This window comes from Geospiza fortis, unplaced genomic scaffold (genome assembly GCF_000277835.1).
Source record: "Geospiza fortis unplaced genomic scaffold, GeoFor_1.0 scaffold112, whole genome shotgun sequence".
Taxonomy (NCBI): domain Eukaryota; kingdom Metazoa; phylum Chordata; class Aves; order Passeriformes; family Thraupidae; genus Geospiza; species Geospiza fortis.
The window spans coordinates 17,405,174-17,422,857 of NW_005054298.1; the positions used below are offsets into that span (position 1 = coordinate 17,405,174).

Here is a 17,684-nt window from a genome sequence, read left to right on the forward strand (position 1 = left end):
TACTTGCTAGGTAAAAATGGTTAATGAAAGGGGTTGAGGACCAGAGGTAGGAATGGGGCAGAGAAGTAGAACTGGAAGGAGCACACAGGTGTCTTCTGGAGCGTGGGTGAGGGGAGTGGGACTAAAGATACATTGTGTGTGGGGAAAACATGACTGTGATGTAAGTCTGTGTACCTGGGCAGAATGTGGTGTAACCAGGCATGCCTGTTTGTTTGTGTCACCAGAAACAATGTGTTTGCAACTATTCCCTTCAGATACACTTCTGGATTCAAAGGTGTATGAGAACACTTATATCCTAGGCAAGGAAGAGGCTTGATGTATGTACGTCTTGTCGTCCTCAAGTTGTTAATGAAACATGAAACAGACCTGAAAATTCTTTAGAAGAATTTGCCATAGTGTTTGTGTCTCATTGCAGTCTGGTCCCACGTGGAAAGGTGTAGCATGCCCAGGCACCACACCCACCTTCTTGCAAAATCATTAATGAAGACAGATGACAACTAAGGGATGCCAGCTGGGTCAAAATGATTATGGCCTGGTACGTATTTAGCTCTTCTGATGACATCTAGAAATCTGTTATTTGGGAGGAACAGCACCCTTTCTTCTCTTTCCAAAATAAGCCAATTTATAACCTTCCAGGTTTGGTTGGAAAATTATTTCTGGAAGATCTTAGTGGTAGATTGGATCCTTGTCATTCAGCAGAACCCTGGATCGTCAGTAAGACCAGGAAGTGGTCTGAAAGGTAGCTGAAAGGAAATAAAGGAGGATTATGTTAAGTGTCATTGGGGAAGTGGTTTGCATCTGTAGAGGTTAAAAATAGTATTAAAATGAGACAATTTCTGATTGGTGAGCTGAGTTCCGAGAACAGAGGAGTTACAGCTGAGGTGACAAACCCCAATATAGCCAAGAACAATGGGAGACCTTGAGCATGGAGCAAGTAGGTGAAATTTGAGTCTGGTGGGCCGTTTGTGACAAAGAGAAATATTGCTATTGTTAGTTGCCTAAAGGGAACTTTGCTTTGCCCATGGCAACTGCCTGACAAACTCTGCTGTTGGCAAACCAGGTCTGATAAAAGGATTCTTGATTTAAGATAAAGAACATTTCCAATCAGCTAGACAAAGCATCCTTAATGTTCTTAAGCTATCACAGTACAAAAGTACTGCTTAAATCATCTGGGGAACCCTACTAGTGTGCTAGTCCTATGACCTGATTAGCAGGGAAAGTTTCTTTTGTGACATTAAGAATAATGCCAAAGAATTGTTCGTGTTTTATGGTGTGCTGTAAGGGGGGATGTGTGCCTGTGTGTGTGAGAAAAATGGTAATGTAATGTTCTCTAGTAACCCAGAACAGTTATGATTGCCTGGATCATCTAGAAGCACAAGATGTTTTCAGCAATTAATTTATAGACTGAGCAGATGTTCAATATAGCAAGAACCCAGTAAAGGACTAGAGCTGTTCTTTGAAAGACTCACAGATATTTTCCCAATAACCGAGGCTTAGGGAAAAAAATCTGCAAACTTCATTTCCTTATTGAGAAACACCTGTTTCATAAAGGAGATCTTCTGTTAAGTTTGTCATTAGACTATCAATCATAAGATATATTAATGATCTAACACAAGGAATTTAAACAATTGAAAAAATTCACTTTCTTTAAATAGTTTGAATGTTCTTGAGAGCTATTGTAAATTGTATAGAACAATTAGTTTGAGTAGCTTTTATAATAAATTAAGGAGAAAGTAATTTCCAGCTTAATTCTTGTGATTTCAGCTACTATTTTAGAAGCAAAAATAAACTTGGCTTCATATAGGAAGCAAACTTAGCTGACAGTGTTGATCTGCTAGACATCATTAAAAAGCAGCACCAGTTTCTGATTGATTTGTGAGAAAAAAACCCATACTAGTGCAAATGAAGATTCACGAGTTATTGTACAATTTATCTATTGACTAGGGTAGTGAAAAAACACCTTTTTGAATCTGTGTTTCTCACTGTGGGGCAGTATTTAAAACAAAAGATAAATGAAGGAAGTATTTAGGTAAATGCAGGCATACTATCTCACCACTGTTCAGAGGATTAACACAAAATGAGCTTTGCATTTTTCTAGAAGCAAAAGATCTGGTTTTGAGGAGAAATACTGAGCATTAAAGTACAGGCTTCAAAACTGAGTAAACATGCCAAATGTTGCTACCTGACAATGTAGTGGTTCCAGAATGTTTTTAGTTTGGCAATTCTCTTGCAAATGCTTGTTTTTCCTACTTTACTTTGTCAACTCCTCATATCTACCTCAAGAATTCCATCCTTGCCATTTCTTTGCTTACCCTCTAATCCAGTATACATTCAACAGAGGGTTCAAATCCTGAATGTCTTTCTGCATTCAGGTTCAAGATTCTTCCCCCTTCTAAATGTGTCACTGTCAAAAAACCTGATGAAACAAACATGAACCAGTCAGCCCAAAAGAGAGCCCAAATGTTTTCCTCAGGATTTCCATAGTTGTTTATCTAAGGTACTGAGGCAATAATTGTTTATGGCTTGCTGAGTTAAGGATGAAAAATTATTCAAGACAATGAAACTTCAGCTGGAACTGCTATAGATAAGATACTACACAGAAACAAGGGCTAAATGGGGCTGGTTTAGATGAGTTATGTGTAGCATAGCCTTAGCTTCAAAGGAATTTAGCCAAAGGCAGGAATGGTAAAAGTAAAAAAAATACCAAAGACAAAGCCTCCCTATGCACATTCTAGAATTTAGGATGCAGCCTGTGTACTCTGCTACTCAGCTGTATACTGTGCTCCAAATGGCTTTTCTGGGTGGTCTGGGATAGTCCTGGGTTTGCTGGTGAGAGAGAATGGCTTTAGCAGCACAGTAGAAACTCTGCATAGCACCTGTGTGGAAAGTGAAATGATGATGATTTCCATTGAATTGAACTAAAAGGACTCAGGACTGGTTGTGAATTTTGCCAGCCGGATCTGCACGTGTCACATTGCACACTGGTCATTCTTTTCCAGCAAAGGAAATGAATGAGGCACTCCTGCCTAGCAGCAGCACCCTCCCCTCTGCCCCCAGCACTTGCTTTCCCACCACTGGAGTCCCTTGGCTGCTGTCCCAGTCCCCCTCACATGGAAGGCACCAACAGCAGCAGCGCACAAGGCTGCTGGCACCGCATGGTTAGAGGAGGTGCTTGCCAGTAAGAGCTGGGACTGGTCCACCCCAGCCTTCAACTGCCAGTCTGCAGTCCTGTGGCCCTGTGGCTTTCAACCCTGTGCAGGTTGTGGTATGAGCCTTGCCAAACCAGTTAGGTTGGCCATCACTGCAGTAAGTCAGGAAGTTGATTTCTTCACCTTCTTGCACAAACTCGTCCGGTAGCACATTGCATCTGGTGGAAATAGGGTTCAAGAGTGATTTGTTTTAATATTTGCCTGATACAAAATGGCAAATTTTTTTTATGATAATGAAATAGAATCCCTTCTGTCTCTGCAACAGAAGGAGAGAAATGAGTAAAAATGAGTAAGCTGCAATTGGACTGACTTAGTCCCTACATTTTGTGAAGATTTAAAAACCCACTTAATGCCTTTGTGACAGTGAATATATGAACTCCAGTGTGTGAGTCCTTTTTTCCAGACAAGAACTGTTTAAACATGCAGAGGGTAATGAGTATATAAACCTAATATTATAGTTTCTCTTTGAAATCTTGTGTCAAAATGGAGATATTTATGAGATTTCTAAAACTGTTCACCAGGAAGCTGTACAAAATTCACTAGCATGATGTCATTAAAAGCAGCAGATGCTATTATGGTTTTGCTGCGAGCACAGCAAAAGTGAAAGCACAGCAATTCCTCTATTTTTGCTTCTTTCTAGCCTATATTTGCCTGTCTCTTGCCCTTTTCCTTCTTCATCTATTTTCTGACATGCATCATTTATTTGATTGCTAATGGACCCTAGTAGCATTGAGTGCATGTGCTCTAGGATTAGGATTTGTGAATAGGAAAGACTATAATGATTTAATTTTTCCCTCTTCCATCTGTAGTTGCACAGATGACCCCTCTGATATGTACCAGGCAGAAGCAATTTGAGACCTGCATGACAGGTCTGTTAATTGATTCCTTCAATAACTGCTGAAATCTAAAGGGGGAGGAGGGCTGGGGAGGAATGGCAGTGAGGTTGACTAGCAAAAGGTTTGACCTAGTTTTTTCAATCTGCATGGCTGTGCAGACAGACTCAATTATAAATCTGCTGCTTAGAAGAGCTTTTTTTTTCCCTACGTGAACAGCTGCATTGATTTTGAATGTTCAAATTTGGTGTGTTAAAACATAAAATTTTGTCATCATTGTATATAGTGTCATGAAATATGCATGTGTGGCGAGGAAGTAAGGGAAGTCACCTACTTCTGGTGGATTGCTGTGGTGTTTGCTGCTTTTTGCCCTGCTGCTCGATCCTCTCCTGTGTGGCATTCCATGCTAGGCTTTTTGTCCTGCCTGCAGTATTACTGTTGTGTATGTGAAATACACTCACTCTTTACTTTGCATAGGAGTTATGTGGTACTGCTTTGCACACAAAGCTAAAGGAGGCTGAAAGACTTTTGTTTTAAATTTTTTGATAGCATCTCTAAACTAATAATTTGGCCTTCTCATGTCTATTTATAGCACTTGCCCTGGCCTTTGCTTGGTTTGCTTGTTTGTTTATTTTTCTTTCCTTATTTAGCAATGAAGCACCAGGGATTAGTACTAAATTCTGCAGCAGCATGGGGATTCATGACAGGCTTTGACCAGAGCTTTGATCCTCCAGATGCTCTGAATAAACATGACAACAGCATTTGAAGGGGGATATTAAGTTGCTGAATAGATTTATGGATAATGTTTTCCTTCCTTTTGATTACAAATTCCTTCTAGAGCGCTTGGTTAACTGATGCATGGCTCTGGGGTTGGCCAGCCCAACAAGGGATTTTTACCTGTTCTGCATTTCTTAATAACTAGTTTTGTTCTTGAGCTGTTTGCATCTGCTACAGGAAAACCATAACCAACTGAAAACCAGGAAACTGACTTCTGTTCCTGAAGCTGCTGTGAGATACTGCTGAAATGGTATCAGGAGACTGCATAAATCCATCCTTGCTGGTTACAGCCTGGCTTCTTAGCTCTCTGCCTGGAGGCTCTCTTTCATTGTGCTGTAGGCAATGGCCTTGGAATATGGCTTTATGCTGCTTTGCAGTTTCTTATGTTTGTTTGTGATCTCTGCTCTCTTATGGCACTGGCTGTGGCTCCAGTGTTGGTTTTTGCCAGCTGGAGAGGCTCTTGAAAGGGCAAGGGTTTGCCGCTCTCAGCTGGCAAGGAGGGGACCACAGTGCTGGGGAAAGAGCAAAGCCAAGGTGGTGCTTGGACCAGGGGAGGTTCTGTAGGCTTCATGGGAACTCCTCCCTTAGCCAGCCTGTATGTGTCAGTCAGCAATACTGCCCTGCATTAGGCTTGGAACTGGCCCCATGCTGCTGTGCCCTTGGTGTAGCACCATTCATCAGCCCTCCTTCTCCCTCCCCCCTTTGCTTTACCAGTGCTTCTCTCTGAAGCTGGAAGGATATCCCTGTAGGTAGAAGCTGATCTTGCAATGGAATAATTTCATCACTGTTTCCTATTCTAAAGGAAAATTTGGAATTATGCCATAGTCCAGGGTATTCTGAAGAATTTTGCTTTTCTTTATGTGCCTGGCTGTAGCTGTTGGGAGTCAGCAGTCAAGCTTTTTGGAAGCCAGGCTGTGTCAGTAATATTTCTCTAGGTGATCATGGCTAACATGCATGTCAAGAAAGTCACTGTCAGCCCCAGGAGCTGAAAGGAGGTGCTCACAGGAGCTGCTCTGAGTATCCTTCTTTGGCATCATATCTGCTGGCCTGACATTCCCAGTCCCACTCTGAGCAATGGTGTTGGGCTGAGGTACTTGGTCGTGTATCTTGGATATACACATCACATCTGATTTGTTCTCAAGGGAGGACAGAATTTGATCTGTGATTCTCTGTAAAGTTGCTAATTACCATGTCCTCAGTGCTTGCAAAGCCTTGCTGCAGTTCAGGCACTGTGCAGACACTTAACTGATGTGCATGCTGACTGTTTGGAGTGTACGCAACAGGGAAGAGTGAGGGTCTGGGCAGCAGGCTGGCCAAGTGCCTATGGTGGGCTGTAACATCTGTGTTTGCCTGGACTGTTATGGGCAAGGCTTCAAAAGGAGTCCTGCAGTAACTCCTGCCTTAGTATTTCTCCTCCCTATTCCATCTTCTCCTTTCTTTGTCCTCTTGCCAAGTGTACAGCACTGCACAGTCCAAGTGCAGCAATATTGCACATGGCTAATCTCTAACGCAGCTGGGTGAGAGACTGGCTGTCGCTTCCATTTGAGTTGTCAGATGAACAGCGTAGATAACATTCTGGAGAGACTTTGTGCTTTTTGGGCTGAGCTGCCTCATAATTGTCCATGTGCACCAGAATGCTCAGTTTACCCAGAGCAGTGGGAAGAGCTCTGAAGACCTGTGGAAGAGCTGATCCCCAGCAAGGCAGTGTGTTTGTGTCTTATGTTCTGCTGGGAGGGTTTTGGGTGAGCTTTCAGAAGTATGTACACACTGCTGCTTTGCTCAAACTGCACCCAGACATTGCCATCAGTGTTGTTGTAAGGGATTTTTTTTTCTTTTTTAGTTATACTCTGAAACAAGAATTATTCAGTGATTCATCTTAGAAATTATGTTTCTTGCCATTAAAAAGATGTAACTGACAATCTACAATTGTGTAAAAATCTTCTAGAATTATATAACTTGTATGGATTCCCAGTTTTGGTTTGCATCCCAAGCTGCATGCATTGTGGTATGTTGAAAAACAAATAAATAAGCAAGACAGTTCTAATGATCCAAAGGAAATGAAAAGGATTATGGCACCCTAAACAAAGAGTAACAAATACTTGCCACTTGAAGGTTTTGAGTAACTATTTATCTTACATTTAGTTTGTGACCAGCCAGGCCAGATAGGTGCTCTGTCTAGTTTTCAGTATGAAGCACCCTTCTTCTCATTTTTTTCAAGTTCTTAATAGTAAAAAGCCACCTTTTCTCTTATGGTCGTAGCTTCACTTATTTGAGGCACCTAATAGCAACCACTGGGGAACAATGTTACACTGTCAGCTCAGGCTTCCTCAAGTACCCACCTGCACAATTATTTTTTTTCCTTCAACTTCTGCTGGCAGAGGTGAGCATTTATATTGCAATACTCTTAGGGAACCGTGTTTTAGTTAGGTGCTCTGTAGCCAGGTGTTGTTTGAAATTGTAGTGTGCAAAGTTGCTGACAAAAATCTTGTAATGAGCTAAAAGAAAGTATGTCTGCAACAGCTTCTTGTGTGTTTTGGTGTAGAAAATAAACTTGCTTATGGATCCAAAGTGTAAGTCATTCAGAAATACCCAAGACATGAGATGACTTATTTTCTTTCATTTGGCACATGCTGCAGCATGTTCAAATGCTGTCAAAGCTGGTGGGCCAGCATTGCTGCTGCAGGGTGAGCTCCTCTGGATGGCTGGTAGCTGTGTATGCAGCTCACCAGTGCGTCCTGCCCCATGGCTCCCTTCCCTGGCTGAGGTTTCTGGCTGCAGCAGCCCAGGGAGTTGTTTCCAAAGTGTCGTTTGGGTGATCCGCTAACAAATCCTATTATTTGTTAATGGGATTTGTTCTTGCGCTGTTTGGTCCGATCACTAATTGTTTATCACGCATTAGGGCTGCAATGAGATGCCTGTCAGCTGTGTTTTGAGCTTTTTGTGTGCAAGATGCATTGTTTGCCTGTGATGGCAGGTTTTGCTTTGGGACAGCCTTAGTGTGGAAGGCAGAAAACATAAGGCTGTGCATTTCAAACAGTGCAGTGCAGTATTTCCTGCGCTCTGGTGGGCACTAGTTTCCCCAACCCCCCAGCACAGGGTCAGAGGGCCAGTAAACTCATGTAGAGGGCTGGGTGTTCTGCACTTCTGCATACAGAGATGCAGTTGCCTTCCAGATTGCTTCCCTGCCTTTCTGAAACAGTGTCCTGTTGAGCTGGCAGTTAAACAAGAAAGCTTTAAGACTATTCAGTAATAGAATAGAAAGGTGAAAATGTACAAGAAGGCTTGGAAGCTAGTGAGGCCTTGCTTTTTATCTTTGTTGAATGTTTTGATCAGTCCATATGGTATTTAATGATCATACAATGCGAGTAGAAACTACTTCTTAAAAGGGGTCCATCTGAGCTGGTTTTTGAGATTTTAGGTGTGAGCACTTGTATAGGTATTTTAATAAATCTTTTGCTGAAGCACTTATTTTGGAAAAAAAATATAATCTTTTGTATTATAGGTATCCTAATATGTTTTAAAAATCCTTTTTCTCAGAAGAGAATACATTGTAAGAACTACAAAATCAAATTTCCAAAGCAGAATCTGAACATGGTCCTCTGATGGCTTAACTTGAGCATCTAGAGAGTCAAGTTTTCCAGTGTCTCAGTTTAGTGATGCTGTGTTGATAGAGTGAATGGGATCAGATCACTGATCCAGCTGAAAACTCCATACTCTTCTGGGCTGGTGTGCAGTGATAGTCTTCAGTTTCTTGAAGCTGAAATCTGTTTCTATGGCTGCAGTAAAAGTGGCAGAAAGGGACAAGTGAGGGAGAGGGAGCCCAAGCACTTCAGGTGGCTGCCCTTGCTTAGGTGTGGTACCTGGGCAGGTAGGAATGGGTCAGACCAGCCTGCCACATTCTGTCTGCAAATTTTGGACAGCCCTTATTTTCTTAAGTAATACCAATTTAAGGACAAAACAGGGAAAATAATTTATTGTGTTGTATGGCTGTATGCTTCTTGAGGAATAGGTTTCCTGAATATCTACATGTGCCTATTATATTTTTGTATTGGAAACTAATCAGAAATAAACTGAGGAACTGGATTTTTGTATCAGATAGGAACTGGGGTTTGTTCTGAGTTTGTGTAAAGTGTCTGGAAAGAAATAAGGCTCTAATTCTTGTATTTTAGTACAAGACACTATCCTGAAGTTTGGTTGTATATACACACATATATTAAATGTACACACACACAAATATATAAAAATATGTGCTATTACATATGTTTTATATATGTATGCTTGTTTCAGTGTACATATATATTTGTTTTCATATACATGCAGAAAATACAGTGAATTAATAATATTGTGATCATTTTTTGTGGTTCATACCTGCCAACTAGAATGAAAATTGGTTCCTCTTGAAGCTCCTGCAAAAGATTTGATGATTTTGTGACCTAGCTCTTGGAATCAAAGCTTAATCTCCAACCATCCCTATTTCCAGTACTTACAGAAGTACAACCATCCTGCAGGGAGGAATCCATGACCTATTGCCTCTTCAAAGGGAACAGAATAAAGATTTAGTGTGAGCACTCTGCTCGGAGCAGGAAAGTTCCTGAAACATGCCCTGCCTCCTGAGGTGGAGAAATAGGATTTGCACCAGAGGTAGTGGTTGGCCCATAAGATTGAGGCGCATATTGAAATTCTCTGTCATGACAGCCCACCAGCAGTACAGAAGCTGAACTCACATAAGGACAAAGAGAAAGCTTGAAAATATTGAAATCCTTTGTTGTTTGTGCTTTTCTTAAGTTTGTGCCACTCCCAGGTAGTGTAATGACAATGTTCAGGAGCAGAGCATGCCTTCAAGTCATTCAGGCAGGCTGGGTCATTTGCTCAAACACAAATGCACATTTGGAGCAGACAGACAGAATTTTGAGCTTTCCTTTTCTTGCAACTCCTGCCCTTGCTCAGGGCCTTGTTACATAACACATGGAGCAGGGCAGGAGGTAGGATCCTTGTGCCCCTCAAGCCCACAAATATTTTAGGGACTTAAATTTTTTTCAATGTTCCATTGAATATAAAGCATTATTTATCTTCTCTGCTTTCAAAAAATGTTTTCTAACCTGATATAACTTGATACGTTTCTGTTCTTGGTGAACAGTATAATTTTCCAACATTTCAGATACTTGTTAACATTTTCCAGGAGGTTGCTGCTGAACTCTTCAAGTTCTGTTCTGTGACTTGGTAAGGTCTTTAGTTATAATATCAGATAGACTGTTTGTTGTTAGTGATTGCTAGGGGTTTTTAACATCCTTCATTATTTGGCCTTGTGATACTAAACAAATCAGTAAATAGGTCAGAAGGCAAATACATTAGAATTTAGGGGGACATTAATGAGACAAGTTAGCATGTGCTGAGACCTACCATGGGAGAACCTGGAGGAGTAGCATTGACTTTCTAGTGGGCAGAGCGATGTTATTTATCAAAATGATTGCTGAGACTTTTACTTTAAACAGTTGCTGTAAGCCAATTAGCACCTTTTGTGTCTTGCCCAAGTGCAGCTAATTGCAGTTTCTTTTGCACCTTGGAATCTGCCTTGGTAGATGAAGGAGAACTGCAGTACAAGAGTGTGCACTTATCAAGAGGCCAGTGGATGGCATGCCTTGGCTGTTCCTTTACTGTAGACATAGGGATCAGTCACAATTTTTAATTTTTTTTTGCTGGCAAGTTAAAGATGTGACCAAAGTGAAAGATAAAGTAATGCTGCAGGGCCTGGGGGATTAGAACAGTGTCATTGTGTTAGGGTAACCTACTGCAATTTAAAAATTAACCTGTCAGTCTTTAATTTCTTTCTATGCTGTCTTCCTGCCCTTTTCCCGGTCCAGCATCAAATCCCATTTGGACCCTGTGTCTTTTCATACGTAGGTGTTTTATGGTTGGTTCTTTGTTTTGGTTGTCCCACACTTGCTGAAATGAAGCGACTTACCAGCTCTGTATTTTAGAAGTGGCAGAAGTGAGTGCAAAATCTATAGTGTCAGGAGGGACAAAGGATGCTTTGGGATTGACTGTTCATTTTTACCCAGTGCAAGAAATGAAAAAGCAAAACCAAAACTGACCAGAAGTGAGTTCAAAATGAAGTGGGATGGTTCTCCTCACGGAGTCTGAATTTACACTGGAGAGCTCTGCCATAGACTGTGGAAAGTTTTCACAAGCTCAATGAGCTACTAGTGCAGCCTGGGGAGAAAGGGTCTGCTCTTTGGGGACTGCTATGTGCAAAGATGCCTTTTTTGGTCTAAAAAGTCCCTAAACCACAACTTTCTAGAAGTTGGGAGAATATTTTTGTGTTGACTGACCTTTAACAGTGGGCTACAATTTTGGATCCTGAATTTTGTCATTGACCCTGATTTGTGTGTCTTGATTTTAGTGCAAAAAGGGTGAGAGTGATACATTCAGAATTGTATCATCCATACCATCTACTGCCTTGGTGATGCTGGTGGAGGGCAGCTGAGAGAAGGCACCATGTGTTAGAGGTGGGGGGACTGGAGTCTATCACCCTTTCCATTCCTTCTCCCTCTCCCTGATCTGTGCTTGGAAAGTTACAGAGTGACTAAACTTTATTTTTAGAGATTACAAAGAAAGAAAGCATTAGACAGCTGGCTGCAAAAATATTTATTTGTGACCTTTGTCTACATTTGTGCAGTGCTTGTTGCTATTCTGGAGCATGTAGTTTCCCTTGATTTCAGTCTTAGAGTTTAAGGAGAAACTGAAATGCTTAAAACTTAATGCATACGTATATTTAAAAAAATTGCTTCCATATTTGGAAAAAAGGACCACTTCTGTTTGTAAAGTGCTGGCCTTATTTGTTTCCCATTTTTGTAGTAACATATGGACGGGAAAAGCAACTGAATGGGAAACTGCTGGTAGAGGCTGGGCTGGAGTAATCCCATACTGATGGCAGAAAACCTCCTGCATGAGTCAGTCCCATTATGAACTAACCTAGAGAAAGAATGAAATAGATTTTCCAACTCTGTGGGGCACAAGGGATTGGCACCATGTGTGAACAGAGTCCGGAACTGGGTCAGTCATCAGTGGGGTCTGGCCTGCAGCTTGTGATGGGAACTAGCAGGTATGCAGAGGTAGCTCAAGCCAAATGTTACTGGTCATGGTTTTTTTAATTGGATCAAAATCTTCAGAAAATGGGAGTATTTTTAAATTTGCACCATGAGGAAATGTGTCTTTGAGATGTGTATTTTCAGTCAAAAAGGCAGGAAAATATAAATGTGAGAAATCCATTGCAAAGATGAAACAGTTTTACAGTGATTGAAAGAAAGGTATGGGTTAGTCATATCAGTTGTATTTCTTAAGAGTAACTCTGTTAGGACAAAGCTTTTCCTAATACTGCTGTCAAGTGATAAAGATAATTTGTTTTATTTACTTAAAATTATGTGGTTTTGCTCTGTACTAACCAGTAAGTCTGAAAGCTGAAATACCAAATCTGTTTTTTTACACAGCTACCTTTTACCTTGGCTTTTGGTTTTTTGGAAACCCATGTGGATTGCACCATATAGTTTTTATTTTGTATAATTTAATGTGAGGTATGGGATAGTGATGCTGATGTGGCAATAACAGCTAATGCATGGAGAGGAGAGGAGAGCATTGAACATCTCAGATGAAAGGCAGGTGCATGTGTGCTTTTCTGAAGTCATTGCAGCAGGGTCTGGAATAGGTCCCCCTGGAAGGATTGGCTCTGTGCTGTCCTTTACACTGCCCTCTGAGATGCTGCTGGGGATGCTCTGTGGGAGAAGGCTCTTGCTGACACACAGGGTTGTGTGCTTGGCTTTTTGCTTGGGCAGACAGGTTCTTTCCTTTGAAAAGGTTTCATTGTGGGAGTTCTGACCCATTTCTCAGCACATCCAAAAGATTTCAGCGAAATTAACTTTCCTGTGTACATACATTTTGGATGAGATTACCTCCATTAAGAGCCCTGCCTGTGCTTCAGACATTGTGTCCTATTGGATCTTCTGTAACATAAATTATTGTGAAACATAAAGCCAAAACTGCTGCTGGGATAGGTATGCTGAGGTGATAACCCTGTTTATCTACTGATTTTGTTCTAGAGCTATTGAGATTTTTCTGGATTTTGTAGGGTGTTTTGTTTGCTTTATTTTAATTATTGCTAATACAAGTAACTTCTGAGTTAAGTAGGTCAGCTATACCAAAATAACAAATTCAGTAATTGTTTTTGAGTGTTGTGGCAGTAAATCGGTTGAGCATCTGCTCAGAAACAAACCTCTTCTGCTTTTACTGATCCTTTGAGCAAGTTTAGATTGTTTCTGTTTAAAACCAGCAAGCAATGTCCAACAAGTTAGACAATTGTAATCATAAATCCCTGGAATAATCTGTGTTTAGTGAGCATAAAGTAGATGAGCTGGGAAAATTTGCTCTGCATCACTCTTTCAAAAAAGGAGCCAGACTCCTCTAAACAGATCTGTGTACATCTTTAGCACAGAGAGGAATGTTTGCTTGTTTAACTTCCTTCCCTGATATCTTTAAGTGTACTGATAGGAAACTGAGATTTTATGGACATATTTGATTGGCAAGGAATAGTTTGCATGGTTTTTTTGGGGGGTTTTTTGGAGGTCACAGCTGGCTTGTTTTAGCAACATGAGCAGACTTTTATGCAAGCATCACTTGAGCTATGCCAGTGTCTGAGAGTTTTTACCTGTTTCACAGAGATACTGAATGTATGTAATCAGAGCCTACCACTTATCTAGACTGTGGTATCCCTGGAGATCCTCTAGTTAAACTTGGGGTGACTCAGAGATGTGCTGCACACCTTAACATTCACCACAGTTTTTTCCAATTACTGTACATAGGTATAGATGCATCCTCAGCACAGAGGTCATGTAGGAGCAGTCTCCAGGGTGATTTTGTGCAGATCTTTTGTGCCATGCTGAGGTATCTTATCAGAATAAAGATTGTTAGTTAGGGGATGGATGGTATGTAATAACAGGCCATTAGTCACGTCTCTTGGTCCATAATGTGACCTACTTGTGATAAAATGAATGACAAAAGTGACTGATTTAAGCTGTGATTAACCACGATATTTTAGGAAAGTGTGAAATATGCACTGGCTTAGCTTTTCTCAGTTGCACTAATGAAAATTTCTGAGTGGGCTTCTGTATTGAAGTTGGCCACAAAATGAAGTTACTTAAGTGAGGGTAGAAACTTCGTGTGCTTAAAATACTGCAAGGAAAAAAAAGGTTTACTAATGTGTGGGATGACATGACCTAAAAAACAACAACAACAACAGCAATAATGATAATAATAATAATAATAGTCTATCTCTACCTTCCCAGTTATTTCTGGGTTTGGGACCTGGTAAGACTCTTGCAGTGCCTTCCCTCTGATGACGACTTATTTTAGACATACTAGTTTTAAGTGCAGAAGTATAAAACACCCTTTTTCCTCTGTATCAACCACCCTTGTTTTGATTTTGGTTCTGTTGAATGGGTAATCTTATCCTTTTGCAAAAATAATTGGTTAACGTGTATCACTTACCAAATGCTGTCAGTTATTCTTAGACTAGTGTTTCTTAAATTGATAGTTTAGAAGAAGCATTATTTTCTTTCCATACTTTAAAAAGAATGTGAGTTACATGAATCTAATATTCATTAGCCGTTAGCTTAATTTTTGTTTGTTTTGTTGGCTTTTTTGGGTTTGTTGGCCCTCTTTGGAAAGCCTTGTTAATTCTTGCAGACCTTTAAGGCTGTTTAAAAAATCCCGAACCTGTAATCCCTATTTACCTGCTGTGGGCTCTGTTGTGGTTTAAATATCTGCAAGAATTGTTTGTGCCGAGCTGCTGAGAAACTGACAGACATGGATTTGCTAAAGGGCAGCTACTCTGGTCAGCTGGGAAATGGCAGATGACCTGCCGGTGTGAAAACACTACATTCACACCCTATCAGAGGGCCCTACCAGGTGCATTCCCAGTGCCCCAGATGACTAAAGAGTTCTGTATCTGTGTCTGGCCACATTCAGGGCAAAGATGACATGTTACAAGTAGGGCTGTTTGATTTATAGTAAGAAAAATTAAACTTTGGGGGGTAGGGCGGGGGGGGGGGGTTAAATGTGGCTTCTGTGAATGAGGAACCTGCCTTTAAAAAGGGTATTGAATTCTGATTTTAATTCCCTTGTTTATGTTAGTGTTTCCTTTCTAGATCCAGAATAGATGGGACTATATTTAGCAAAATGTGTTTGTCCTTAAATTTCTGTGTAATTGAATACCAAGTTTCAATTCAGCTATACTGAAATCCATTGAAAATGAGATATTACTGTTGTGTTTGTTCAGATTTCCATGTTTTAAAGAGAAAAGATGGCAATATACTCAATTCCACTCTCCTTACTCTTTCACAATAGCTGCTTCCTCTTAATTGCAGTACTTTATGCAATAAATGGTCCCATGGGATTCACTAAGACTGTTTAGGGAATTGAATACCACAATGTTAGCAGAAATGGAAAAAATGAACAGTGCTTTTAAGAAGTACAGCATTTGGCCAAACACTCAGTTTGTACATGTATCAAACATGAATTCTGTTTTTCTACTTACGAATCAATTTAAATTATTACAGAGGAATATCATGTTAATTAAGCTTTTTATGACACCTGTGAAATTTGGGACCCTGTTAAATGAATTATACTTTAAACAACTTTGAACTCGAAAAACATTTTTATACTCTAAAGTATAACTTGTTTTGGTTAGGTTTGTCTGAAAAAAAAAAATCTCACGTTTTACAAGTTTTGCCAAAAGCAGTTACATGGACAAAGCTTGGCTCATGCATACTTGAACTAGTGCTCAAACCTGCTCAGTATTGCAGGTGTCTAAAATGTTTCAGTTAAAACTGCTTTTTCTTGAGTGTCCTGGTGGGACCTTTGTGGGTTTTTTGTAGCTTTGCCTGTCCCTTCATCACTGACATAGCTGGCCAAGATAATCCTGGGTCTTGCAGCTGTGTACTGTGGACAAGCTCTGCTTTAAGTCACCTGCCCATTCCTCCCATGCATGTGACAAACATAAGCAACAAAGGCAGAAAAGTTCACGTTTCTGTTTAGAAAATGTGTTTCATTTTAGGTAATGGGTATAACATCTATATTATAATTTTAAGGTTTAAAAAAAACCACTGGGTCCATGCTTTGTCCTGGATTTACCTAGGCTGTTCATTAACATCGCGTGTAATTTTAAGAATATAATTTAAGCAAACCCAGCTGGTTGGCTTAGATTTAAATTAATATCAGCTCAGCATGAAACATGTTGGAATTATGTCTTGTTGAATTTTTTTCTAACTGGGACTTTTAATCTGCTTTTTTCCTTTTAAATTAGCATGTTTAGGGAACTGCCTTTCTAGTGGGGTTATATCATGGCTATCACATTCCTTCACTCAGGGGAAGGAGAAAAGCAAAACAGAAGTTGCAAGATGTATTTTATTAAAAGAATAGCGAACAAACAAAACAACAGCAAAACCCCCAAGCAAACAAATAAAACCCCCCATACCCTCCAAATGAACAAAATGATCCTAAATCATGTCTCATTTCAGAGGAGATTGACTTAAGAAGTGCACAGAAAATCCATCTGAAACAATTTTTATTTTGATTTTTGTGTTTATTTAATGACTGTTTCTTGATCTTGCTATTGATGGTGGAGGCTGGGCTTGGTTTCCTCTGTGAATGCATGAAGCTGCTGCAGTTGTCTTCTGTTTCTTTTATTTGTTTTCACTCTGCCTACAGCATTCCCCTGTCCCTCTACTTTTAAATGTTTCCTCTAATGGTTTCGTAAAATTAGGTTTAATAGTGATTGACATCACCTTTATTGTCTCTTTAAGGATTGACTCTTGTCTAGCTCTATGGCTTACTCTTCAGGAAAATGTTTTTATTGTCTTTATTATTAAAGACTTGAATTTCTGGCTGTTTTACAGCTTTTGGATACAAAATAAGGACATAGATGCTAATATTCTGAGACCTATTGGTACATTATGAAGTGTTTTAGAATTCTTTAGTAAAGTAAACTTCTGAAATCAAGTTGCATTGGCTTCTTCAGCTATCTTTTTGGTTATCAGCTAGCAGCAATTACCAGCACTGGTTTGGTTATGTCTGTATAGAAGTTAAGAATACAATTCTCACTTCTTTTGTCAGCTTATAGTTTAACTAACATACAAGTTTCCATGTGGCTTGATTAAACTGTATTTACATCTAACATGCGCAGAGCTTGCATACTCCTTTGTCATGAGCAGAAGACTGGGTTGCCTTCTTGAGCTTAGTAGTGAAACTGGATTCATCAAAGCTCTGAACTCTAAAGCAGGGAATTTACACCTGATACAATGCCTGTAATTTGGTTGATGCTGTGGAGGTAGCATGATGGTTACAATCTGCAATCAATTTAGATTGCCACCAAAGTTTACAGTGTATAAGGGTTTTTTCTTCTGTAACATGCTAGGAGCAAATAGTGAGATCACTGATACACTGCATGTGTTTTTGAATATTTGTCCTCTCACTCTCAGTCAGTCACCAACATAATTTCAGGCTATAGAATTGCCATTCATATGGAATTGTGTCAATGTATCAATATTTTTTCTCCAGGAAAACAGGTTAGTCTGGCATCACCCACCTTTGTTTACCAAATGCTATTGCTGTAACCACTATCACATTGATAAGGTCTTAATTCCCTTTAATTAGTGGTGCTGTCTTAAACATGGCAGAAACAGCAGTTGTAGCTCATGACAGGGCTTAAAATGGGGCTTGTGTGTGGGTAAGAAGTCCAGAATTTTTTGTAGCTTGTGGTCATTCAGCTGGATAAATGTGGAACTGCTTAAGTACCAAGTGTTGTTTTGGTCCTTGT

General features: G+C 40.1%; 1 protein-coding gene across 2 annotated transcripts in view; it reads left to right on the forward strand.

Annotated features, from left to right (window-relative positions):
• The first annotated feature begins 207 nt into the window (after nt 1-207).
• The window catches only part of CERS6 (ceramide synthase 6), an 82,288-nt gene continuing 64,811 nt past the window's right edge, over nt 208-17,684 (forward strand). For both annotated transcript variants that reach the window (XM_031056582.1, XM_031056589.1), the window contains exon 1: nt 208-535. In XM_031056582.1, the coding sequence (XP_030912442.1) occupies nt 522-535 (14 nt within the window). In that variant the 5' untranslated portion in view covers nt 208-521. The remainder of the gene's footprint in view (nt 536-17,684) is intronic.